General features: G+C 36.3%; 2 protein-coding genes and 1 long non-coding RNA gene across 10 annotated transcripts; 1 reads left to right on the forward strand and 2 right to left on the reverse strand.

Moving 5' to 3' along the window:
- Nucleotides 1-1,805: 1,805 nt before the first annotated feature.
- On the reverse strand, nt 1,806-12,487 carry LOC107219937 (alpha-tocopherol transfer protein-like). 6 transcript variants are annotated; one of them, XM_046733446.1, is made up of 8 exons: nt 10,490-12,487; nt 5,137-5,302; nt 4,936-5,040; nt 3,831-3,975; nt 3,583-3,693; nt 3,222-3,330; nt 2,924-3,076; nt 1,806-2,801 (listed from the first exon to the last, which is right to left on the reverse strand). In XM_046733446.1, the coding sequence occupies exons 1-7, from the start codon at nt 10,590-10,592 to the stop codon at nt 2,925-2,927; spliced, it is 891 nt and encodes a 296-aa protein (XP_046589402.1). In that variant the 5' UTR covers nt 10,593-12,487; the 3' UTR covers nt 1,806-2,801; nt 2,924. The 6 variants fall into 6 exon arrangements, with proteins under 6 accessions (XP_046589402.1, XP_046589406.1, XP_015513792.1 ...); XM_046733450.1 differs by having other exon boundaries at nt 4,936-5,063; nt 10,490-10,620; XM_015658306.2 differs by lacking the exon at nt 10,490-12,487 and adding an exon at nt 7,770-8,145.
- A 146-nt stretch (nt 12,488-12,633) lies between these two features.
- Nucleotides 12,634-19,800, reverse strand: LOC107219938 (retinol-binding protein pinta). 2 transcript variants are annotated; one of them, XM_046733444.1, is made up of 9 exons: nt 19,666-19,772; nt 17,975-18,063; nt 16,509-16,720; nt 15,392-15,557; nt 14,364-14,468; nt 14,014-14,164; nt 13,761-13,871; nt 13,450-13,558; nt 12,634-13,269 (listed from the first exon to the last, which is right to left on the reverse strand). In XM_046733444.1, exons 3-9 carry the CDS (start codon nt 16,636-16,638, stop codon nt 13,118-13,120), a joined length of 924 nt encoding a protein of 307 aa, XP_046589400.1. In that variant the 5' UTR covers nt 16,639-16,720; nt 17,975-18,063; nt 19,666-19,772; the 3' UTR covers nt 12,634-13,117. The 2 variants fall into 2 exon arrangements, with proteins under 2 accessions (XP_046589400.1, XP_046589401.1); XM_046733445.1 differs by lacking the exon at nt 17,975-18,063 and having other exon boundaries at nt 19,666-19,800.
- LOC124293250 lies at nt 19,094-22,988 on the forward strand. 2 transcript variants are annotated; one of them, XR_006903164.1, is made up of 4 exons: nt 19,094-19,459; nt 21,352-21,459; nt 22,268-22,464; nt 22,833-22,988. It is a non-coding gene; the product is annotated as an uncharacterized LOC124293250 (long non-coding RNA). The 2 variants fall into 2 exon arrangements; XR_006903165.1 differs by lacking the exon at nt 19,094-19,459 and adding an exon at nt 19,929-20,257.

Here is a 22,988-nt window from a genome sequence, read left to right on the forward strand (position 1 = left end):
CGGACTCTCCCCTCCTGCAGATTCTATTTGTGAAACTGATATCAACTCAATTCTCTCGAGTACTTCCGGACTCTACCATGTCGAGCACTCGAATGGCTGATCCTTAAAACAGACCCGCTAACCCCACTTGCGTCGGTTCTGTCCGATTGTAGCGCCTGGCTCTAGTTGCGAATTTATGAAACTGATGATAGAAGATAAGGATGTTCTAACCTCACGTACTTGAATCGCGTAATTTAATTCGAATTTTTATTTATAAGTATAATAACTGAAATGTCTCTCCTTTCGGATTTAACTAAGCATTGTTCCTTTTCTTTTTGGTATTAATGTTAACATAAAAGTTTTCTTTTTGGTTGAATTAATATTTATTTTAATCAGTTGGTGACATAGACTGAAAGGAAACTATTCAGTCGTTTGGTACTACGTTGTTGCATATCGTACATGTCGAAGGCTATAGACGAAAGCAGCGTAACGTGCAATCTTACCATCTTAATGGTGAATACAACAAAAGTGAAGAAAACTTTTTTTTTATCCCTTTTTTGGTGCTTAGCCCTCGATATAATGACAATCTTTATCTTTCCAAAGTATGGGTTCGGAAACAAAGTGATAAACTGATCGGAAACTACTTGCCAGGTGAACGTGGACAAATTTCCGATGTTCGAAACTTTTATTTTTCAACTAAATGAAAAGTGTGATGAGGCATTGAAAAGTTTCGTCTACTTATAACCCAAGTTTGATCGTTATCTTAACTCGAGTGATTCCACCGATTATTTGGTTTGATGATAGCAGGATATTTTCGGCATGGATCCGTACGAAGTATAACCCTGCAGGATGTCGTGGCTTCGAAATTGGTTTGATCATGATGACCAAGTAATTCGCGAGGAAGGAAACATTGGGCCGATTGATTCCGTCGAGTTTCGTCTGGTAGGTCTTTCAAATTAGTTGTTGTCAAGCAACAGCTAAAAGTGGAATCGAATCGATAACTTCTGATTTCAACAGCGGCAGCTGATAGACACGTAGGGTCGAAATCAAACGATTTCACCTTGAATCGCATTCTCTCCAATTCAACATCTTGCAAAACTAATTGGTATTGATTTGTTTTTAGTTACCAAGTCCTGCACATTATCCGAATTCATGGGCGTCGTCAAATCTGTGTTTACATCGTTTTACCATCTCATAGAAATAAAAGTATAATAATATCGATAAACAAATGCTAACAAATGCAAATGATCCGGTCACCCTTGAGAAATAATGTAATCCTAGTGCCGTTTGCTCAAATGTATTGCTATGAAATCTAGTTATACCCACCATGCGGTTTTTTATGTCATATTTTCTTTGACGCTTGGCTTCGTGATCGGCGTGCTTCGTTTGCCGAACTTAAGATCGTATACCTTCGTCCGTGATTGTGAGAAAAATCAGTGATAGACTACACGTGTGGGGTTAAATATACTCAGAAATAGAATTTACTGTATGCGTTATGTCTGCAATGACTATTATATGACTAGTGCGGAAAGTGGCCAATTTCCGGGAAGTGTGAAGTTTCTAACATGAATCAAATTTCACCCATCCGCACGTGTAACGCGGACAAATGACAGTCGATATTACGACAAGCGAGGCTAAGGAGTAGCAGTTGAAGAAATACTGTCAAATCTTGGATCAGAAGGAGAAGTTTCATTGATAAGAAAAAAAAAACTTGGTTTGATAGTTGCCATCCCAACCCTCGATCAAAGCGGATTTGGAACACAATTAGGCGATACAGTGATTAATAATTTCCTAAAGGATGAAAATAAAAATCCAGTGATGCAATGTAAGATAAATTAATATGCGTTGATCGCGATTTATTAGTGACCCACAAAAGAAAGTGTGACAAGTCAGTGAGGGTATATTTATATGAAAATTCGTGAAAAAGCGGGTCTGTTTTAAAGTTACCCCTTCGTCCAAAATTGCTTCGTGGTTTCATGACCTAAATTTTATCATCCCCACATCTTAACAGGCTTAACTTATCACTTATGGCTATTAAGTACAAATTATTGCAGCGAGTTTGGGCGTCAAAACTGATTTCGCCATTAATATACAACACAACCATCCACTGCAAAATGGGAACAGCAATGAGGAAGTATGTTCCTCTACCCATGAGACGCACTCCATGTGCTTTTCGCAAGCTTGACAGATGAACAATAAATCAGTCGATCTTATTCCAGTATGAGGAGTAAAGAGTTGATATTATCTTTGATCACAATATGAATTTTGAGACGATAAGCACAAGTCACGTTGTATTACTTTGGTTACGAAGAAAATGAGGTTGAATTTTCTTCGAATCTCGACGCTTTTTGTCAAAAAATTATTTTAGAAATTTCACGAGTCAGCTAATAATGACATGTCTTTTAAGTTAAACAATTCAAAATCAGATTCACGTGGGCATGAAAATGCAGAGGACTATTTTCATGGAAATTCGAGAGAATTTTGTGCTGTGCCAGAATCACTTACATGCTTACTAGTGGAATGAACATGTAAGTGGAATATTTAAGTACGATTTCTGCGGTATAACGTCTCTTTCACGCTACAGCCACGTTAACGTGGACTCTGAACCGATGCAAGATCGACGTTCAGATCCCCTGCAATGCATTGCTTGACGCAGCGTGCCTACAATTTTAACAAGTGGCCGTAGTCCATCCCAAAATTCCACTAGTAATCTTTAACTACTTCAAAAGAAGAGGCACAGTTTCTTCATGTATCCACAATTTCCACTAACAACGTGTATCTCAGTATTTTTCTCGCCGGATGTTCTCGAGATCGATGGTTCACTGTAATATTTAAATTGGATTATTTGTTTTTTTCGTCTAGTTTAAGTAACCTAATACCTGCCAAGCATTTGGTATTTATGCAGGTGTGAATCAAGGTAAATACGACACAACAATGAGCTTACACTAATCAACAGCCAACTTCCTAAATGATCCGGAAAACCCGAAGAGGTCGTTCTCGTCGAAAGCTGGACCAGGGCGCAGTCGTTCGTCCGCGAAAACCTTTTCTTGCTCCAAAAACCAGTCCCGCCAATCGTCCACTTTCTTACGCAACAAATCTGTATCACGTAATATTCGGATTAGCTTCACCTTGCCTTTGGGACTCGAATTTTGAAACCGGCATCAGATATTCGATCGATGTTAAATTGTTACTGCCTCAATTCGAGTGGAGGAAATCTCATTGAAAGATGAAATTATACTTGCCAGATATCTCTTTCATAGTTGAGTAGCTTCCACCGTAATCCTTGGGTAGTATTGATTTAGGTACCAACCGATGGAATGATTCCAAATCGCCAACAGCGTGAACGTGCATCTGTAATTCCACAAGGACATGAATAGATCTGATATGCCTGTTGAGTGTGATTCAGCACGATAAAAATTCTTCGTAGGTATCTAAGGTGAAAATATTATTCGAACTTGCTGCGTGGCTATGAGACTTCGTCCTTTCATATTTCAGAAAAAAGAAAAAAGGTCTTTTCTGATCGGAATTACTGTTGGACGCACTTTGTCCTGCAATTGAAACCCAATTCGTGGGCTTTACATCGTATTGTCTCCATATACCTACCCTAGCAGCGAGCTTAGGTTTCAGCACGGACTTGACCATGGTAACAATGCGATCGACGAAAGGGGGAGCGTTGATGAAGTGAATGCCTCTTATCCTTGTCGCGTAGGCTTCCTGTGATTGAGATAGATCAAAGAAGAATCACTAATCAGCGAGTTACTACAACGGGAGCAAAATAAATGGGCGGATGACATTTTCGTTCGAAGGTCTACGTACTTTTGAAAATCACTGTCCGCTACTAACTGACTTACCGAAGCTGCTACTTCACACTTTTTGAGAAGGGTGGGGGTGAGCTTCATGACGTGACCCAGACTTATCATCGCAAGATCGTAGACGAATATGTCACCGACACTGCGATCTTCAACCATCCGGATATCGCCGACCATGAACATGTATCTGTTGGAAGCACAAAAGCACTTGAGTCAAGTCGACCAGTGTTTTGCAATCCTTTCATCACTTTCAAGCTCTGCGGATTGCTGTGATTCGCAGATTAACTTCATTTCAATAAAATATTAATTCAGCCCCTGCGTGCAACAATAACTTGACTCGAGTCAAGTTTTGGACGCTGAACATGAATAAACTATTTGCTAACCGATGTTCAGGTGTTTTAATGAAAACATCAATCTTTTTTTTTTGATTTGACACAATTGTCCCAACCTTTGTTATCACAACACCGCCCGTAACATCATAATTTTTATTATGTCAATTAGTTAAATTATGTAGAATAATAAGCATGAATTGAGTTGTCTTTGCATACATTGTATTTTTTTTATTTTTTTGCATAAAAGAAGGGATATGGTGCAAAAAAATTGTACACCTTTTTTCTGATCAACATATTTTATTTGTATGCTAACCGATCTATTTGACTATGCATTTGACAGCTGATCGGATAAGCTTGTTTCATAAGGTTTCAGTACATTTTTAAACCACTCTCTATTTTATATATTAACAAATTGTAAAGGAATAAATTGTGAGAACACGTCCTTTTTCTTCGGTTCTGAAATTCTTGGTTTCACGTCGTTCGATTCGCAAACAATGTACGTATACTAGTGGAAAAATATTCGAAAAATGTAAAAAAACGTTTTTATCATACCGAAACCTAACGTACTTGTCTATGTAGGATCGCGGATTGTAATTACGCATGTGTATAAGCAGCAGCAACTTGATTCGAGTTAAGTTGTTGTTGCACGGAGGGGCTCAATTGCGCTTTGCATATTAATTCGTCACTCTAACTGCACTTCGTACTTCCTTGTCGATAGAAATACGAGTAATTGCAAGCTTTAATTTGTATCACGACGCTTCATTACGAGTTGACTTCAAGTCAACGATTCTCAATGTCCCGGCAGAATTACGTACTTGTGAAGCAGCCAGGGATCAAATTTATTAACATCATTAACGGTGGGTTGAAGAATGCAAGTTCTGCAGTTCTCAGGGGTCAGTTTCGGCAGAATCACGTACCGCCTGCAACAAGCGATAATTTCCTTCTAAATCCAAATCACGAAGCGTCACTTTCCAAGGATCGTTCATTCTCATCACCTCGTACGTTGATCTACTCACGTTACATCGTGCAAGTCGGTTAGACCAGAATCTCGTGGATCTCTGTTCATGAATAGCTCCGGCACCAGGCGTCGGATCGTGTAATACATGTCCAGTTTCTGCTTTGCTCTCTCCAGGCTCATCTTGCTGCCCAGAATAAGCCATTCCAGTTGCTTCCTCGGCGTATCTGTGAGAGGCAAATAGCAGTGTCTCAATAACGAAGCTTCACTAGAAACAATTTCAAGTGGCGATCGAAGAAGACAACTTTGGTCCGCATGTATTCCGAGTTCGAAAACATTCGTGACCATTAATTCATCGCGAGTCTAACCGCTTGTCAATCAGCTTACCAAACATCGAGTAGGAACTAATTAGGCAACAACTGTCGACCGAACAATTCTGGGAGACCGAATCATCCGACTGCAAATGTGGAATCCGTGCAGAAACTTTATGCGCTGTATATTTAAGTCAGGTAAAATGACAATTATTATGGCTTAACGTTTGTTCAGCTATCGCACGAGAAATTTCAACCGTTACAGAGAATATCAAAGTCAGTTGATACACGTTGAGAAATACTATTGCAATGCTGTTCGATGCAAGTCTCATTTAGTTCTCTATGAACTCCAAGCCACTGTGCTCGGAATATACCGTCGTACAAAGCAAAGTGCACCCGGAATAATCGCTTGCTTATTTGTTAGTGTGCCAGTTTTAAACGCCGTTATTTGCATTAATTACCACGTGTGTGCTAATTGACGGGCATGCAACGGCCAGTGCGAGATCTTCCTAGATCGCCGTTTATCAGAGTTAGTGATCAATAATAAGAATATTACAAGTCTAGTAGAGACCTGAGAAAAAAGGTAATAATCGACGCGTGTCTTCTGAAGCGTGACATAACGTACAGGCAAGTTCCGCTGCGTTGCTTATAAAATTTTTTTTTCTCTACGAGGAGCGGTAATTCAGTTCAGCTACGGGGAAAGTACATGACACACTTGTCAGGTACCGTTTAGAATCTTGCGAGACTCGAACCTCTCGAGAGAAATATATTACAGAAAAATCGAATGGTTAATAATAAATGTGCTACGCGTACTTTTTTAATGGATTCGATATGCTTATTTTCGTATCAATTGTAATTCGCGAATAGCGATGTAAAATATCTGTCACGGGCATTAATCACCCAACAAGCTGACAAATCTGTCTTTGTGCGCGTGTGATTGATTGGTTTTTTTTTTTTTTTTTTTCTTTTAACAATATGACACTCGTATTTTATAAATCATTCTCTTGCTCCGAATCTACAAACTCGGATCTATAAAACCTCCGTCTACAAGTTTGGATTTCATATAAGAAAATTTTACATAGCGAACTACGATTATTCTTTGAAATTTTCTTTATAAGAGAAAATCAGCTGTATTCGTCATTAGTTCTGGAGGTTCACAAGATTTGATTACGAATAATTATAAAGCGAGAATAACGATTGGCCCACTTGTCGATGAGTCGTCAAACACGGTATTCGATTTTTTTACCGCTATAATCAAATTCGAAGCTTACCGCGGACAATCAAATTCAATAAACTGCAAGCAAACAAGCTAGCCATTTAGCGTCGTTTACATAACGGGCCAGTTTAGCTTTCACCTTATACTACGACTATTTGTAATTGTATTTGACATTACTGAAGTATAAATTTGCATAGTTCCGTCCACAATCACTCAGCTGTCGCAGTTATATTAACAAAAGAAAGCCGAAGAAACAAATTATCCGCGATACTTTTTATCGCAATGAAAAAGAAAGAGTCGGTCGGTCCGTCCGACAAACTTACGCGATGATCTTGAAAACGGTGGTGTAAAAAATTTGACACTGACAGGACTTGGCAGCCAAATGGAAAAGTTTTGAAAAAGAATTGTGAAAAAAATTGTTTAGTAACCTAAAAATTTATAAATAAATAAATAAATAAATACATAAACTGAAAAAAACATAATCGTTTATTTAGAAAAGTAGTAAAGAAGAAAAGTATATGTATATGCTTACCGCTGGAACATTTAAAAACGATTTATTTCCGGTAGAACCGGAAGTTCAAATTAAACGGATCATGGAAATTTTTCATGACCATTATTTTGTTGTAAAATCCGCTTTTAGATTTTTTTATCGAGCCGTTTTCAAGATTGTCCCGGGAGTTTGTCGGACAGACGGAAAAATCGACATCCAAACCGATATTTTTCTGAAAATCTGTTTTTCGGATTTCAGAGGTTCAAAAACGTAAAGATTCGTTGAAATTAGAAAAAGTGATTTTTTACCGAAACCAATACTTTTTCTACATCAACAAAGATGAAGAAAATTAAAAAAGTAAAATAAAAAATATTCAGTATCACGAAGATCAGCAATCACGCACTCGATAGAACTAAATCACCGAGCCCAGAACAGGTTCCGAAGATGCGTACATAAACGTGCGAATGAAAATGGAGTTAATTGAACCTGACAAACAAAAAAAAAAAAATGAAGTTGACACAACGAGACTGCTTATCGTCTTGGACACACGCATCACGAAATAAACACACCTCATTTTTTGACACGTTGTTATTAATTGGCTCGGAACAAATCAGGTAACGTTAATCGAAACTGACGTAAAGAAATGTAAGACGAAGCGTTACTTATGTCAGGCTTACCGTGAGGAAGATGCGGTTGCAATTTCAACCAGTCTTGAAGTTTGTCACAATAATCGAGCAACAATGTTTCACTTCCCCCCATCGCGACGCACAATTCGTCCATGTTACAGACTTCGAGAGTCAGCGACATTTTTGCTTGATAACGGCCGAGAAGAAGAATACGAGGAATGCCAATGCGATAGAAGCAGCTTCTGCTCGAGACGCAATCTTCGCGTTGCACTAAATCGGAGTCTTAGTTGAACTTTTGAAATTTAGTCCCACTATCGAGGTTCTGTTACATCGCTTTCGCACCAGCGATGATGGCCTACTACGTCTCTTGGTACCGGTTGAATTCTGCTTCTCTCTGAAACACCATCGCGGCCACTCTGACCGACATCCGACTCCGTTCTTTTGCGGTTCAGGTTTTATTTGAAGAGCTTGTTATACCGGCTCGTGACGCTGCGATCACCGATTTATACTCACGGAACCTGGTTTCGATGCGTGAAACTTCTTTTCAAATATAAATAAGCCAGTCGTCTGAATTTTCATTTTTGTTTTCGTTCTTTAAATACCTAAATTCCAAATTTATACAGCATCTGTGATCCTTTTGTCCTGGACCATTACAAAGATACGTTTTATTTGGAATCTGGTTTTTATTTCTCCAGGACCCATTTTATAGATTCTGTACATTGAAAATGTTCGGAAATTTACTAGACATTTACTGTACAAAAGTGTAGCTGAATAAAAAATTTCGTGCTTTAAAGTATAAATATATGTTTCTATCTTTATTTATTGACTAAAAATTTACTAAATTTGGAAACTAAATGCTGTTATAAATTTATTCAGACTTAGAAGACGCAAAAATATACTTGCCCAAAATCTAGTTTTATCTTATCAGACGAATGACAATCTAAGACCCAAAACAAGGTGTGACGATGTGATTGATGTGACGGTTTTTACCGTCTATCGTTCGTTGATAAGTGAAGTTTTAGGTTGTTTTGAACAAGTTGCGTGTCTAGACAGACATTTTTGCGGTGCCATAATTATTCGTTTCAATAATGCGAATATTATTTTTCATTATATAATATTATTATTATTATTATTATTAGAGATATGTCCCGATTCAATGTCCGCAAACAATTCCAGAATAACCGGCAAGTCGAAAGCGCGATAAAACTTCCATCATTAGGAAAAAGATACTTCGCCGCGAACTATGATTGCTGCTTTTCCAACGCGAGCATGAGCTGAGCTTATATATTTGATTGTGAGTGCGTTCGTGTGTCCAGTGCAATAAATGGGGGCGTTTATAGAGTTTGTGCGAACAGTCAGCGTGGCACCGGGACGAAGGAATAAGTAGAGCGAGAAATCGTAAAAATGTTTTATTAAGTGAGGGAAATAACGGTAATGTCGAATCTCGTGACTGCGGTCGCATAAAATACGCGATCATCGAAGGATTCATGCCGGTTGGACGCTGTTCGTGTAGGTTTACCGCGTGCTTGGATCTCTCATTACTCGATGATCGAAGAAATCATTCTTGGAATTCATCGAATTTAGATTAAAGCTCGCGTTGCAATCGAGTACGAGTCTCTTCGTCGAACTCAACATGTGGATACAGCACAGGTAAACATTTTCATCATTGAATGACGATCTTGTCATCATCGTCGTTTTACCGCTCTCTGTCTGCTTGATTAGTCAAGTTGGTTAAAAGTTTGAATAGAGGAGCCTTTCAGGTATTGATGTATTAATTTCTCGTCTCGAAACGTTGCGTCCTGGATCTTACGTCGCTTGAGGCAAGAGCCTCGTTTCTCCCAATCTAGTTTCGGTGTACGGAAATACAGTGACATGTATATCAGGGAATCCGTACGCGTGTTTCATTCAAACAGAGAACGACCTCCGAGTGATATTTGCCTCGTGTCAGAGTAACATCACGTCAGGCGCAATTGGCGAATGTTGTAGAAATCGATAGCCATAAGCTATCACGAACAATGAACACGAGGGTGGATGGATATGTGTGTACGACATTAGGAGTACAAGAACGAATCGTTGGCGTATAGAATCAGTGAAGCAGTGAGTATCCGAACGATTCTCTGTTTCTCTTCTTTTCTTTCCGCTATTTAGGTAAGCTGAGAGAAATTTTTAATTCCGCTTATCGCTCAGTCCTTGACTATTTTCATTTTTTAACCAAAATAAAAAAATGTAGTTCTAGGTACAAAATAAAAATTAGTTTCGTAGTTGTTACCGAAAAAGTCTAGTATCCGTTACTATTCTTTCTCATTACGATCACTGTTGCTATATATTTTCCTGTAACCGTTGAGAAAATTTCATGCTTGCGTAACAATAAATTGATGTTAAAAGCCTTGTTCAACTAAAAAAGTAGAGTAAAACGAACGAACTGATTTTGCGTTGCAATTACCAAAAACGGATCGACAATAGCGCAAAATGGTTGCGCGTACCTCGTTTTTCGTAATTCCAACAATATTCAAACAGTTTTTTCAACGATGCCTGCATTACTGAATTTTTCTAGTTACTATAAAAAATGAAATTTTTCTCAGTGTATATTCAATATTTGAACGGTAATTCTAAACTTTTAATTGAACTTTCGCACATCTGATAATTTATTCATTGTAATTAAACTCGTGATATCCGAATGGTCATTTTCAGTCTAAATTTGTACATTTAATAAATACATTAATTGTTTCTGAATCGTATTTATCCATTCACACTGAATTAAACGTGCTTACTCGATGTCCAGTTTTCGGAAGGATGCCAAAAATCCCAAAAGGCTATTATCATCGATGGCTGGACCGCATTCTGCTCCAGGAACCAGTCACGCCAGTTTTCCATTTCTCCTTGCCACGTGACTGTGTGTTATGGAAAAATTTATTCAACATTTTTTAGGTACATTCACAGTTTATAAATTTCAAGGAACAATGACTGTCCAGAAGCATCAGAGCGTTCTTGTTAGAAACATGTTCCGTGAAGCATTGATGAAAACGTGGTTTATAACAATGGAACCTGTATACAATAAATATCGAAAGAATGAACGTGTCATGGTTACGCTCATCGCTGTAAACACGTATCTTGTACAGTGTAATGCGTACGAGTACACGGCCCATTGTACATCGGGCTTTAAATTGTGGTTTGTATTAAATGTCCGTCAGGGGTTTAATGAAAATAACGAGTCAGTTGTTTTTGTCAAAGTGAAATACACTCGCCTGACGTAATCGTAACCGTAGCCGTAATCGATCGGTATTAAAGATTTTGATACAAACTTGTAAAGCGATTTCAAGTCACCTGCTAAGTGAACGCGTATTTCGAATGGTTGCGAGAAGAATTAGAAATGTGCAAACTTACGTGTGAGACGTGACCAATTATTTATAAGATGAAATATTCTGCACGGAACGTATATTTATCCGTTGCTACGTATTGTTGAACCTCTTTTATTTTTTATTATAAGTCTGCAATTATTTAGGCCGCCGATATGTCGGGATTCTAACGATCCTGGCCCCGATCGATGGGGTTTTGCGTCACTTAATACCAATAAGATGTTTCGTCCGACCAGTTCAGTAATTTTTAACTTATTAGAATAAATACATATGAGAATAAATAAAAATGATAATATATGTTCGATATCGGTTCACGGATTTGAATAATTTAGGTTTCAATTTGCGCGGCCTTTTTCCACTTGGAGCCGACAAAATTTAAAACGGCAGAAAGAAATAACAGTTACGATATCTCGAAAATGGTTAACCAGATTCCAATGATTTTAGTCTCTTTTCCTCTTTTCTGTTAGCTTGAGAAAAGAAAATAGGTGAACGAAAATAAAAACAGTATATAAAAAAAAAAAAAAAAAAAAAACACCGAGTGGAAATCCGACATCAGTATACAAGGTAAAGCTTGTTGTTTCATGCGTTCTCGGATTAGTAAAATTTTTCGATTGATTGTTAATCAATTGGACAGTTGATTTTTTTCCTGCAACGTTTATAAGCAGTAAAACTTTTTTATACGTCTGGCACTCAAGTATCATTTTTTTTCAAAATTGTATTCAATGTATAATTATCGTCTACAACGTATGCTGGCTGTCAGCTTAATTAACGAAAATGATATTCATAGGTGTAATATAATTTTTTTTCGATTAGTCCCGCCAACCAAATGGAAAAAAAGTCTCCAGTTTATTGAAATACTGAAGATGCACATAATATCTAAAGTGATTGGTCCTTGAGAAATAAGTTACAGCGTTACATACCGTATATGCATAGGATCGTTCCGCGTCTAGCAAAACTCACTTTATACTGTTACATAACGTTCTATTACATCCCAATTATATAGAGTGAGGTAGAAGTATGGAAGCCCCTAGAAATCTTGCGGAGTTCAGCGAAAAAAAAATTACCAAGTCCAAATCTTGGCTAACTTTTGACAAAGGATTCAATGGTGACCTTTGATTTGAGCTTGAACCTCATTTCCAAGGTTTCCATTCTGACTTAAACTTTGATTATTCAAATGGGAAGCTCTATTTTTGATGCCAGCATCGGAGGGAGTGGTAAATTTTATGTTCACAATTTTTTACTCTGTGACAAACGTCGTCTTAAATAAACTCAAATTCTACTATACTGCTTAGTTCTGATTTAACATCGATGCTTCGGATATCGTGGATTTCAAATCCATTGCATCTGTAATTGAAAACAATCGTGGCAACATATGATTGAAGGTCAGCGATGTCTCACCTTCATTCTGGGAAATCTGAGAACCTGTTCGAGCGAACTTGGTTTGGTCACGTCATGTGATACCAGCTAAAAAAAAGTCAACGAATGCACCAAAAAAGAAAAAAGTCGGAGGTTTGCTGACGATCGACAAGGCTTGACGTTTCTATGTACAAAGGACGAAATTAATTCGGACAGTTTTAATAATATTCTTCAATTTTGTACAAATAATCGCTCGTCACTATTGAGTAAAATATCGCTAGAGAAAGTAATTGGCAATTATAAGCAGAAGTTTTGACACACGAGAAATAATTTTGGTCATCTATTTTTTAGGCAATAGGCGATTCCAAGGGTCAAAAACCCTTAAAATTCGATAACGTAATTTATGGACGCTCCCTTTCTGTGAATGCGATACTTTTTTTTTTATGAGAATTTTTCAAACAATTCAATTTTATCGATTTAAGAACAAATTATAATCCGGTATTTTTGTTATTCTTGATACATGATTCATTCGTGATAAATTTATTTCCTATCACACTTTGAAGAGCAGCAAGTTGTCTGGTTTCCACTACGCTGCAACGACCTAGGACGACATGATACCGGAAAATGTTTCGAGTTCATTCAGGGAACACAGTGCATAATATTTCATAATTAAAAAGCTGTTTATTCCTAGTCGACGTCCAGCTTCCGAAAAGATCCGGAGAAGCCGAAAAGTTCGTCGGCATTCATTGGTGGCCCAGGACGAAGTTTTTCGTCAACCACGATCTTATCCTGATCTAGGAACCAGTCACGTTTCTCGTCAACTTTCTGCCTCCACAATTCTGCGTTACAATAAAAAAAGAAATTTTTATAAATTACGCCTTTCGCATATCATGCCTCACACATTACAGCGATTTCGATTTGTTCAATTTGATTAATATTTCATGTGTTGCAGTTGTATATTTCGACAGAAATTCGAAGAGATGAGTGTGCGAAAAGTTTAATTTCACTTTCAAACTCACCATCGAGACGTTCTATGGATAGTTCATCACCACCATAATCTTTGGGTAGAATCGACTTCGGTATTACCTGATACAATGATTCGTAGCTTCCTTTTTGGTGAACGGTAATCTGTGGATGCAAATTCGTGCAGGTTAGTTTGACCGAATTCATCTAATACGTTGAACAATTTTAAAGTCCAATAATACTGAAGAGTCGGCACTAAAAGTATTTTACTTCGTATCTTTTCACCACGAATCTCTTCAATTATATAAAATGATAAGTTTTGTAAAACAGCATATAGAAAACACGTTCAGCTTTTATGTTTACATACCCTTGCAGCGAGTTTTGGCTTCAAAGCTTTCTTACCCAGGGCGACCAGAGTGTCTGTCAGGGGTGCCGCGTTGATCAAATGAATCCCTTTAATCTTTTTTGCGTAAGCTTTCTGAAGGTGAAAGAATAAAGATGACTTAGTTGATTTGATCTCGCGAGAGCCTGAGGATGAATTCCAGTAGCTGATTGTATCGAAGTGGCGCAATGCCGTAAAGCATTTGGAACGCTTAGAACTTAATGTTGGGAATACTTGCCGTTGCAATTATTTCAAATTTTTTTACCAATGCCGGAGTATATTTAGAGACCAAAGCAAAGGTTATCTTTGATTGATCGTATACGTAAATGCTTCCAAGACTGCGGGCTTCGATGTCCAGCATCAGTATTTCTTCGATCATCAGAGCATACCTGTCGACGTAACGCGTTGGCGAGTTAGCTTGTAGTTTGCCGAAGAATGTTGAAGAAATTTGAAAGAGCGGTAGACCTCGTCATTTAATTTTAGAAAAAAATCTAATCGACTCCGTAAAAACTACTGACGCATGTGACAAAAATACTTGGTGTAAGATTTGAATTTCAAATCGTCAATTCGTCTCGCCAAATTACGTACTTAGCATCATCACTGGAGTTAAAGTCGGTATAGTCGTCAACGAAGGGTTGAAAAATGCAGACTCTGTACTTTTCTGGTGTCAATTTTGGAAGATAGACGGTACGCCTGAAACAAAAGAGTACAATTTATTTTTGACGAAGAAACCCATCCACATTATAAATAACATACATGAATTGTGCATTGGCGATTCTCGATTAAACGAAAAGGGTTTAGAATTTTGAGTTACAGATTTCTTGCTTTCATTCAACGATGACGACAATCCGGCACAATGGTCGATTCGATAAGTGCAATCTGCTCATAATCAGAAGCCGGGATTCTTAAGTGGTCACACGAACACCTCGGTGTCCATGTCGCAAAGAACGAGGCGCCTCTGATATGAATCCGCTCGTTCTCGTATTCAACTTCAAATTGACGGACTCCCCCCTTGTATGGCTATCGTTTGGATGCCGATTAACTTTCTCGAGCACTTCTGGTCGTCACCGTGTCTAGAGCTCGACTGAAAATTTGAAAACCAGGCCGCTACCCCCACCTCGCCTCGTTTCTGCCCGATTGTAGCGCCCGACTCCAGTCGCTAATCCAAGAAACTTTTGAGTGACGATACTGGGTCCGTTACTCTTACGCACCTCCCACCTAATTCAACTCAAATCTCTGTCTATAGGTACCGCGACAAAAATATTTTTATTTCTTGATTTTAACTACAGATTTCTTCCTCCGTATTAACGTGAACGTGAACATAAATTTTAGTATTTCTTTTTTTTTTTTCCCAAAGGCTTTATTTTAATTAGTTGGTGACACAACTTCTGAGAATTTCTTGTGAATTTCGAAGAAGATTCTTTGAAAAATCACTTTAGATATATATATATAAATAATTCAGCAATTCAGGGCACTGTTTTAGAGTTGAGAGAATTGCAGAAGTTTGAAACAAAATCGGAAATGGCGAAGGTCAGGCGTTGGTTGGGCTCGCATGAAATTCCTTATACATATACAGCTATGCTTTTACTTGAAAAATTAATTGTTTTGGTTCCTACATCATTTTGTGGAAGCGTGTCAGGCCAGAACCACGCGGATCTCGGTTTGTAAGTACCTCCGGTACCAGCTTCTTCAGGGTGTAGAACATGTCCAGTTTCTGCTTGGCTTGTTCTAAGCTCATCTTCGAACCGAGGACGAAATACTCCAGAATTTGCTTGGGAATATCTTCAAGAAAAATGACAATATTTTATTGTTAATACATCATTAAAATCTCTACTCCTATCAATTTTGAGAGAATGCTGTCAACGACTAGGAGATTATTAATTGTTTTGTAAGAATGATGATGTACGAAATACGATTTTTTTGATTTTGAAAGGTGGATTCGTGTCGCTGAACTTTTGACTCATGAATATTTCGAGAAAAATATTGCAGATAATTAATTAGCTTGGAAAAATCTGACAAAATTCTCAAATATCCAGTGTTATTATATGTGAAAATGTTTGAGCCACTACATATAGTAAACCGACTATTCCTTGTATTTTAACAAAAAATTTTCTCGGGGAACTCAGGTTCGTTTTACCTTCGAAATCCAATGTCAACAATTATTATTAACAATGTTTATAATATTATTAAAATATAACACGCATTTATAACTAAGCAATCAAGCAGAAAACATTCAATTCAATAACAATTTTCACGTCCTGTCAGGATCACTTATGTGAACATGTCGTAAATTTCATCCCTTCGGTCTGATCTATTCCAAGTGACACGTTGATTCATTTATCCACCAAATTTTTGTCTATAGATTCTCAGCATTTATCGCCTTTGAAAAAAAATGTGACTCATAGTGTTTTTTTTTACGGTAAATGGCTTGAAACGTCGAAATTTCAAGTTTATTTTTGGATATATTTCTAGAAACGTGAAAAAGAAAACAAGTTTTTAAAAGGTTAAAATTTTTCTGTAAATGAACAGCATATCCTATTCTTCTGTCACCCATAATTCTTTGACAAGGAAATAATTGCAACAAAAAATAATTTGCATAGCTTCTGAATAGTAGAAAGAAATCTGTCTTCAAAATGTACAGTATCTAGTTTTCGGAGAAATATCTTATAAATATTTTCAACATCACAGAAACATTTTTCTTTCGCCTAATGATATGATCACATATTAGTTTACCTTGAGGAAGATGCGGTTGAAACTTAAGCCACTCTTCAAGTCTGTGTCGCAGCTCAAGTAATAGTTTTTCACCTCCCTCCGAGGCAGGACACAGTTCTTCGATACTGCATGATTCCATCTTCAACGCCATTTTCAGCAGTTCAGAAATTTCGGGATTCAATAGGGTGAATGTGTTCTTGGATGTTTGCTTCAAGTGGAATATTTCGTTTGTTCTAAACAAGCCATCATAGTCACAGTTTAAGTAAATGACGTTATTGAATAAAATTTTTCTCAAAGGAACAAACTAATTACAATTATTCGTCATATTTCTTCCTTGACAATTTACACATCCTTTGAAGTGAACAATAAATTTTTTACTACAACAATGAAAAACGAGGTCGGCAAAATAATCTTCGCTTCAAGATTCGATAACTCATCAAATACAACGAAGATTGTGGTAGAGGCTATGGTCGGGGCTAGTTTTTGTATTACAACTACTACCAGCAAGATTGATTAAGGTGTTTTTTTTTTTTTTTTGCTATTCTATATAAATACCAATTAGTTAGTTGCAATAAGTAACAAGAAAAGGTAAGTCAAAACGATAAACATTCAATCTTACTAGTAGTAGCTGTAACACAAAACTAGAGTTGATCGAATGAAAATAAATATGATTTTATAATGAGGGTAGATAGGTATTTAAAAATTAGTAAGCACCTTCCTTGTTACAACACTTTAATGACCAGTGTACTGTAACACTATAACCTAATTTTTGTTCATAAAAACTGTAGTTACGGAAAAACTAAAAAAATCATATTGCAATAAAACTATTCGTATCTTCAATATTCATTTAACAAATCTATTATACTAAACCTTGTTTCTAACATAATCAGTTAAAAGTTTTCACGTAACACACAAAAAGTGAATTTTTGTCGACCAGCGTTATGGGAGAAGAAAAAGGACGATTAAAGTCTGAAGGAATTGCATCGTCAATTTGCGGTGATCGAATCATAAGCAAAAAGTAGAATATACTATGCGATACCGGTCATTTGGAGGATTAAGGTCAGTCGTGAAGTTACTAAATAAACCGGTTTTATACATTGAATCTTTGATGAAGGTCAGACCGAAACGTTCCAAGTTAGGATAATCAATTTTTTATTCCTTACATTCAAGACTTTTTGTTTATGTATACTGTTGTTGGTAATAATTTCTTTCTTTCTTTGTTTTATAAAATTGATTTTACATATTTTCCACCCAATTGTACTTTTTTTCACAACTACTATGATTTTTGAGCAAATGGATAGATGCTAGTAATTTTTCCTCCAAAATCTGCATATTTCCAACGAATTTAAGAAGATTTTAAGTTGTAGTGTTTGACCGATCGAAAATTGCCCAACCTAATGAACATGACGTAAAATCAAGCGAAAAAGTGAAAGCAAGATTGTTTCGCCAATTCCTTTTTAAACATTACACAATAAGAATCGTCTTACCGGGTGAGCTTTATTGAAGAACAAGCTCTTTTACAGGTGAAGTAAACCTTTAAATACGATGAATTTCGTTGTTCTCGAGCTGCTTATGTCTGATTACAGAAAAATAGCAATTGTCAACAAAAACTTGTCGCGCATTCAGAAGTCTTTCTAAAAAATTAATTATTGATTGCGGAAAAAGTGGAGTCATATATTATTAACAAGTAGATGCCTGTGAAGAGAGGCGTGATTCAATTGAAGAAACGTAGCTACAATGAAAAAGAATTCATAAAATTTTTGATGGTAGAAACAAGATTCTGAAAGACTTTTTATTTGTAATCGTTTGCGGACATCGAATGACTATTTCAGTCTCCATGAACTGTCTGTTTATATTACCAGGATGGCATGGCAATTATCAGAATCTATAATATTGTTTTACGGATTTATTTACATAACCAGGTCCTCATTAATGTTTAAAATTGTATTTACTTTTAAATTAAATCGTGCCTTTCTTCGTCTTGAATTAATAACAGATTTTTTACTACCGCGAATTAAAGACCTTGGCCGCTAGTGATACTCTCAATGTTGGAATGAAATACTGAACTTCGATACTGTCGGTACTTTGTAAGAACTATTTGATTAAAAATTTTGCTATCAGTTCTTGGCTTGATTTGACATGTTGTTGAACAACTTGAGACATGGGAAAAAGTACGCACATAATGTAAAACTATTCTTCAACATCCGTTCATTCGTTCAAAATTTATAGTACTTGTTACGTCAAGACCATTTGGATAATCTGTAAAATCGGGATTTTGCGAAAAAAAAATTCCAGTAACCGTATATGCAAGGGAAATTTTTTTGTGGAAACATGAAAACGTTGAGATTTTTTAAAATTCATTAAAGAATGATGCGTCTTTTTCAAATCATTCGAATTTTCTCGACTTTTCTGGGCGATTTCATACGAAACTGATCCACAGTGTGCAACATTCTCTATCGATCTTGGATATACGTAAGCTCGTGAATACTCGATCACTGTTTTTTTCCTAATCTTCAAACTTATCTGATGGCAAAACCGGTTTCGACACGGCGAGAATTAAAATCAAGCCTCACGACGCAACTCGGATTAATACCGTGATTAGTCAGTCATTGGAATAGGAATTGATTTTTTGTAAATATTGTTTGTTACTACAGTGCACTTTTGCAGGCTTTGATTTTTTGTAAATATTCTTTGACATAAGTGACCCGGTTAATACTCGATTATTGTTTTCACTCTAATCCTCACAGTTGTCTTATAGCAAAACCGACTTCGAGACGACCATAATTAAAAACAAGTTTCACGATGTAATTCAATACAATCATTATTTAGTCGTTATCCTTGGCATTGATTTATTGTAAATATTCTACAAAACCACAGTGCAGTTTAAAATGGGTGCGCAAGTTTTTTATCTTCTTCATCGCAATACTTGAAGAATAAATGAAGTTTAGAGAAAAGCAGGTTTCTGGAAATCCGTAAGTTTCGATACAAAATTTGGTTGTTTAAATTGTTACTTTTCAAGTACAGCTTACGATTAGAGTGATGAGTAATAACTCGATTATTTCAAAAATCGAATTTTCGACTAGTCGTTAAATTTGTTTCTTCGCTTCGTACTTTGCCTCAACTCTGTTCCCACATTTTTCCCCATATCCTACACCCTGCGTCCTCTTGTTATCCTTACCTAACTGCCTTGGTTCCCACACCGAGTCAATAGGTTGTTTATTGCACTGCTAACTGCACATGGGAACAGCTAAATTGCAACTAGTCAGTCTCCTACGTACTCTGCCCTAGACACTCACCGCAAAATATGTGAAAAAACATGTTTAGTCCGACAGACAAGCTGCCTCTCCCCTCTTTTCTGCGACGAACCTGCATATTATTCTTAAAGAGTTATTTATGTAACAAATCACTAACTCTTTCAACATAATGAATGGAACTGCACGCCAGAAGCCCTGCGTTTTTGGTTAAATAAACACCTCTAAAGGTTTCAGCACAAACCGTATTATTAGTGATCATTATATTTTTCCTTGGTCGCAAGAATTTCGAGTTTATTTCAACTTCGTTTTGTACTTTACTTCATGTGAAACGTTGATTGTTTTTGCTATTTTCTTATTTTGCTATTATTTTTATTCGCAAGTCAAAACTGCCTATGTATCAATGTTGTCTTTGTCTACTGTTTATCGTACATCTTTCACCGGAACACGGAATATTCTTTGGAATTAACTTAAGCCATCACCGTCTGTTACTCTTAAATGAAAACGTAATGTCAAAGTGTAAGTTATTAATGATTTTAAATCGTTATCGACTTGTATACAAGAAAGTCTGATTGGACTTGATCCCTCTCTCTCGTCGTCAGTCGGAGCTAAGGCTCCGACTCATTATCGTTATTCTTCCCAATAATATTTGATGCTCGCACAAGGAGCACGTGATAATACAGTGATTTTACGTCAGATGGGATAATTCCATTATAAGTGTTCCACGCCAACTTTGTAAACGTTCGTTTTCCTTAAACACTTAGGAAAAAAAATACCACCTTCCTTCGTTAACAGGTGCTCTAAATTCGAAGGATTTTCCAAATGAAAATCAAAAAGTGACTATAAGTTCAAATTTAACTTAGTTACTCATTGATTTTCGTAGTTATTGTGCTTTTGAATTCATCGAAGACTTTATAATAAATCAAAAAAAAACCGGCCTTATCTTAGACCAGAGTTAACCTGTTGGTTTTCGATTAAGTTCAAAGTAAAAAAAAAATCGCTGAAATAAAACAGTAACACATTTTAGGGAGCCTCAATTTTTCTGTCCGCATTCAAAAATTTCTTATTACCATCAATGTCAGAGGCTCGTAAATATATTTCCTTTAATAGTTTGGAATATAAATAAACATTTTGTGCCCGCCAAGTATTTTTTACGGGCAAGCCGCCAGTTACATAAAAATTTCATAGCATGTTAATGGAATAGACAAATTCGATGAGCGCAAAAAGAAGATACTTGAAATGCTTTGACTGGAAAATACTAACGAGAGAAAAATGTCCCTACAGTGAAATTTAAAACTCAAAACTCTGAGCACTCCCGACTTGGCCAAGAATGACTCGTGTATTCTTTTGTTTTTTTGACACACCTCAATAATACAGGTCTATAAAAAAATTAACTTTTGTTTCCTTATTATTACGTATAATGAACATAGATTTGACGCTAATGTTTTTTTTAACAAAACGATATTTTTTCCAACAAATTATAATCAAAGATTGACGATAGCAACAATATTTATAAGAAAAGTTATAAAGTTGATAACTTTAAGCATTAAAATTGTCCGGAAGTCTATCTGCGGGTATAATTCTAGTTACTTTGTAGTTTTCTTCCTTTTCAGACTTGGCGACATGAAGTCAGAACGAGAAATGCGCAAGGGCATGCATCGGTGTGAAAACAACGTTAGGCGATGTCTTTCTTTCTTTTTCTGTCAGTTTGAACTGGTTTTGTACGTACAGATACTATTTAAATAGATAAAATTAGTGTAAACGCAAAAACGAAACGCAACAAATTCTGAATTTTGCACAATAAAAGAAAAAATCATATAATGTAATATATAATACGTGACAGGTAAAAATGGAAAGCAGATATAAATTAGGCACATTGAAACCTTCTTATCTGTCATTTTTTTCTGAAGGTAGGCCTTGGTAAAATTTTTATAGCCCAGCCTTAGAGGACTATTACCTACAGTTAATATACCGCTTAATTTTAGCACCGGTTATCAGACTTGATTCATCTCTGAGTATACAGGTCAAGACTAGTTCATTAATAGCAGTATTCAAATAGGTACGTCTATTTGCGCAACTGTACCACTTATAGGTATTGTTATACATGTATTGCCCAGGCCTGATCGTTTCCAAGAAACAAGCTGATGCATTTTTTAACCATTAAGATGTGCTCCTGATATTTCAATTTTTAATACTTTAACTGAATATATTCAAATTCAAAATCCGATATTATAAACATGTTACAATGGTAGTCTTTGGTATTGAGATAGATCGGATGATTTTTTTGAAAAGTGCTCGGCGAAGATAACTGTTTCTAAATTGTTTGTAAATTTTTCAATTTACCGCCGAAGGTATTTGCAGTAAACAAAATAAGCTTAAAGTCATTAGAATCGGACCAAATACACCAGAGTCTGACCACTCTGAACGTCTTAAGGGGGGAGCCTGCTTTAGAGGCTTAAAAAAATCTATTTTTTTTTTTTGCATAAATGTCTTCCCAAACTATCCAAGAATGTGTCCCTAAAATTTCAGACGCAAATTCGAAATATTTTCGGAGTTACAGAAGAAATAGTGAGCAAGCGTCGAGCAGGTATACGAGCGGTGTTTTGAAGTTTTCAACCAGTTTTTTGAAGAGTCTGAACCAGTTTTTTGAAGTTTTGAACCAGTTTCTTGAAGAGTCTGAAGGGCAACTCTATGGACCAGGAATCGCTGATTAGCATATTAATGCGGTAAGTTCAAGAAAGTTACGATTTTTTATATACGAAAACTTTGACGCACGATTTCTCGGTTTTTCATTTTTACGATTTTTCCTAATTGGCGGGAAAGATAGGGAAAAAACTAAACGTCCTATCGAAACGAGACAAATTGCATTGTACTCGAGATTAAATTCTGTTCTAGTTGAACCTAAAAAACCTTAAGAAAGTTAAGATTAACCCACTTTTTAAACAATCTAAAGTAAATTTTTTAATCAAAAAAAATGAATTTTTTTTTAATTTGCGAAAAATTGTTGAATTTTTCACTTTTTGTTGAATTTTCTTGGTTTAACTAGAAGGTATACTATTGAGAAGTAAAAATTTTTTTGGGTTCTTTGTTTCAGATGGATATTGCGACCTTTCCCGCCGCACGACAAATGCACACTCGAGACGCCTCGGTGAAATGCTTGTACCAGGCATAATATGACATGTATCTTAATGAAAAAATTTAAAAAGACTGCTGAAATATATAACAATAAAACCTGAAAGTTTCGTTTCAA

Source organism: Neodiprion lecontei, chromosome 3 (genome assembly GCF_021901455.1).
Source record: "Neodiprion lecontei isolate iyNeoLeco1 chromosome 3, iyNeoLeco1.1, whole genome shotgun sequence".
Classification (NCBI taxonomy): domain Eukaryota; kingdom Metazoa; phylum Arthropoda; class Insecta; order Hymenoptera; family Diprionidae; genus Neodiprion; species Neodiprion lecontei.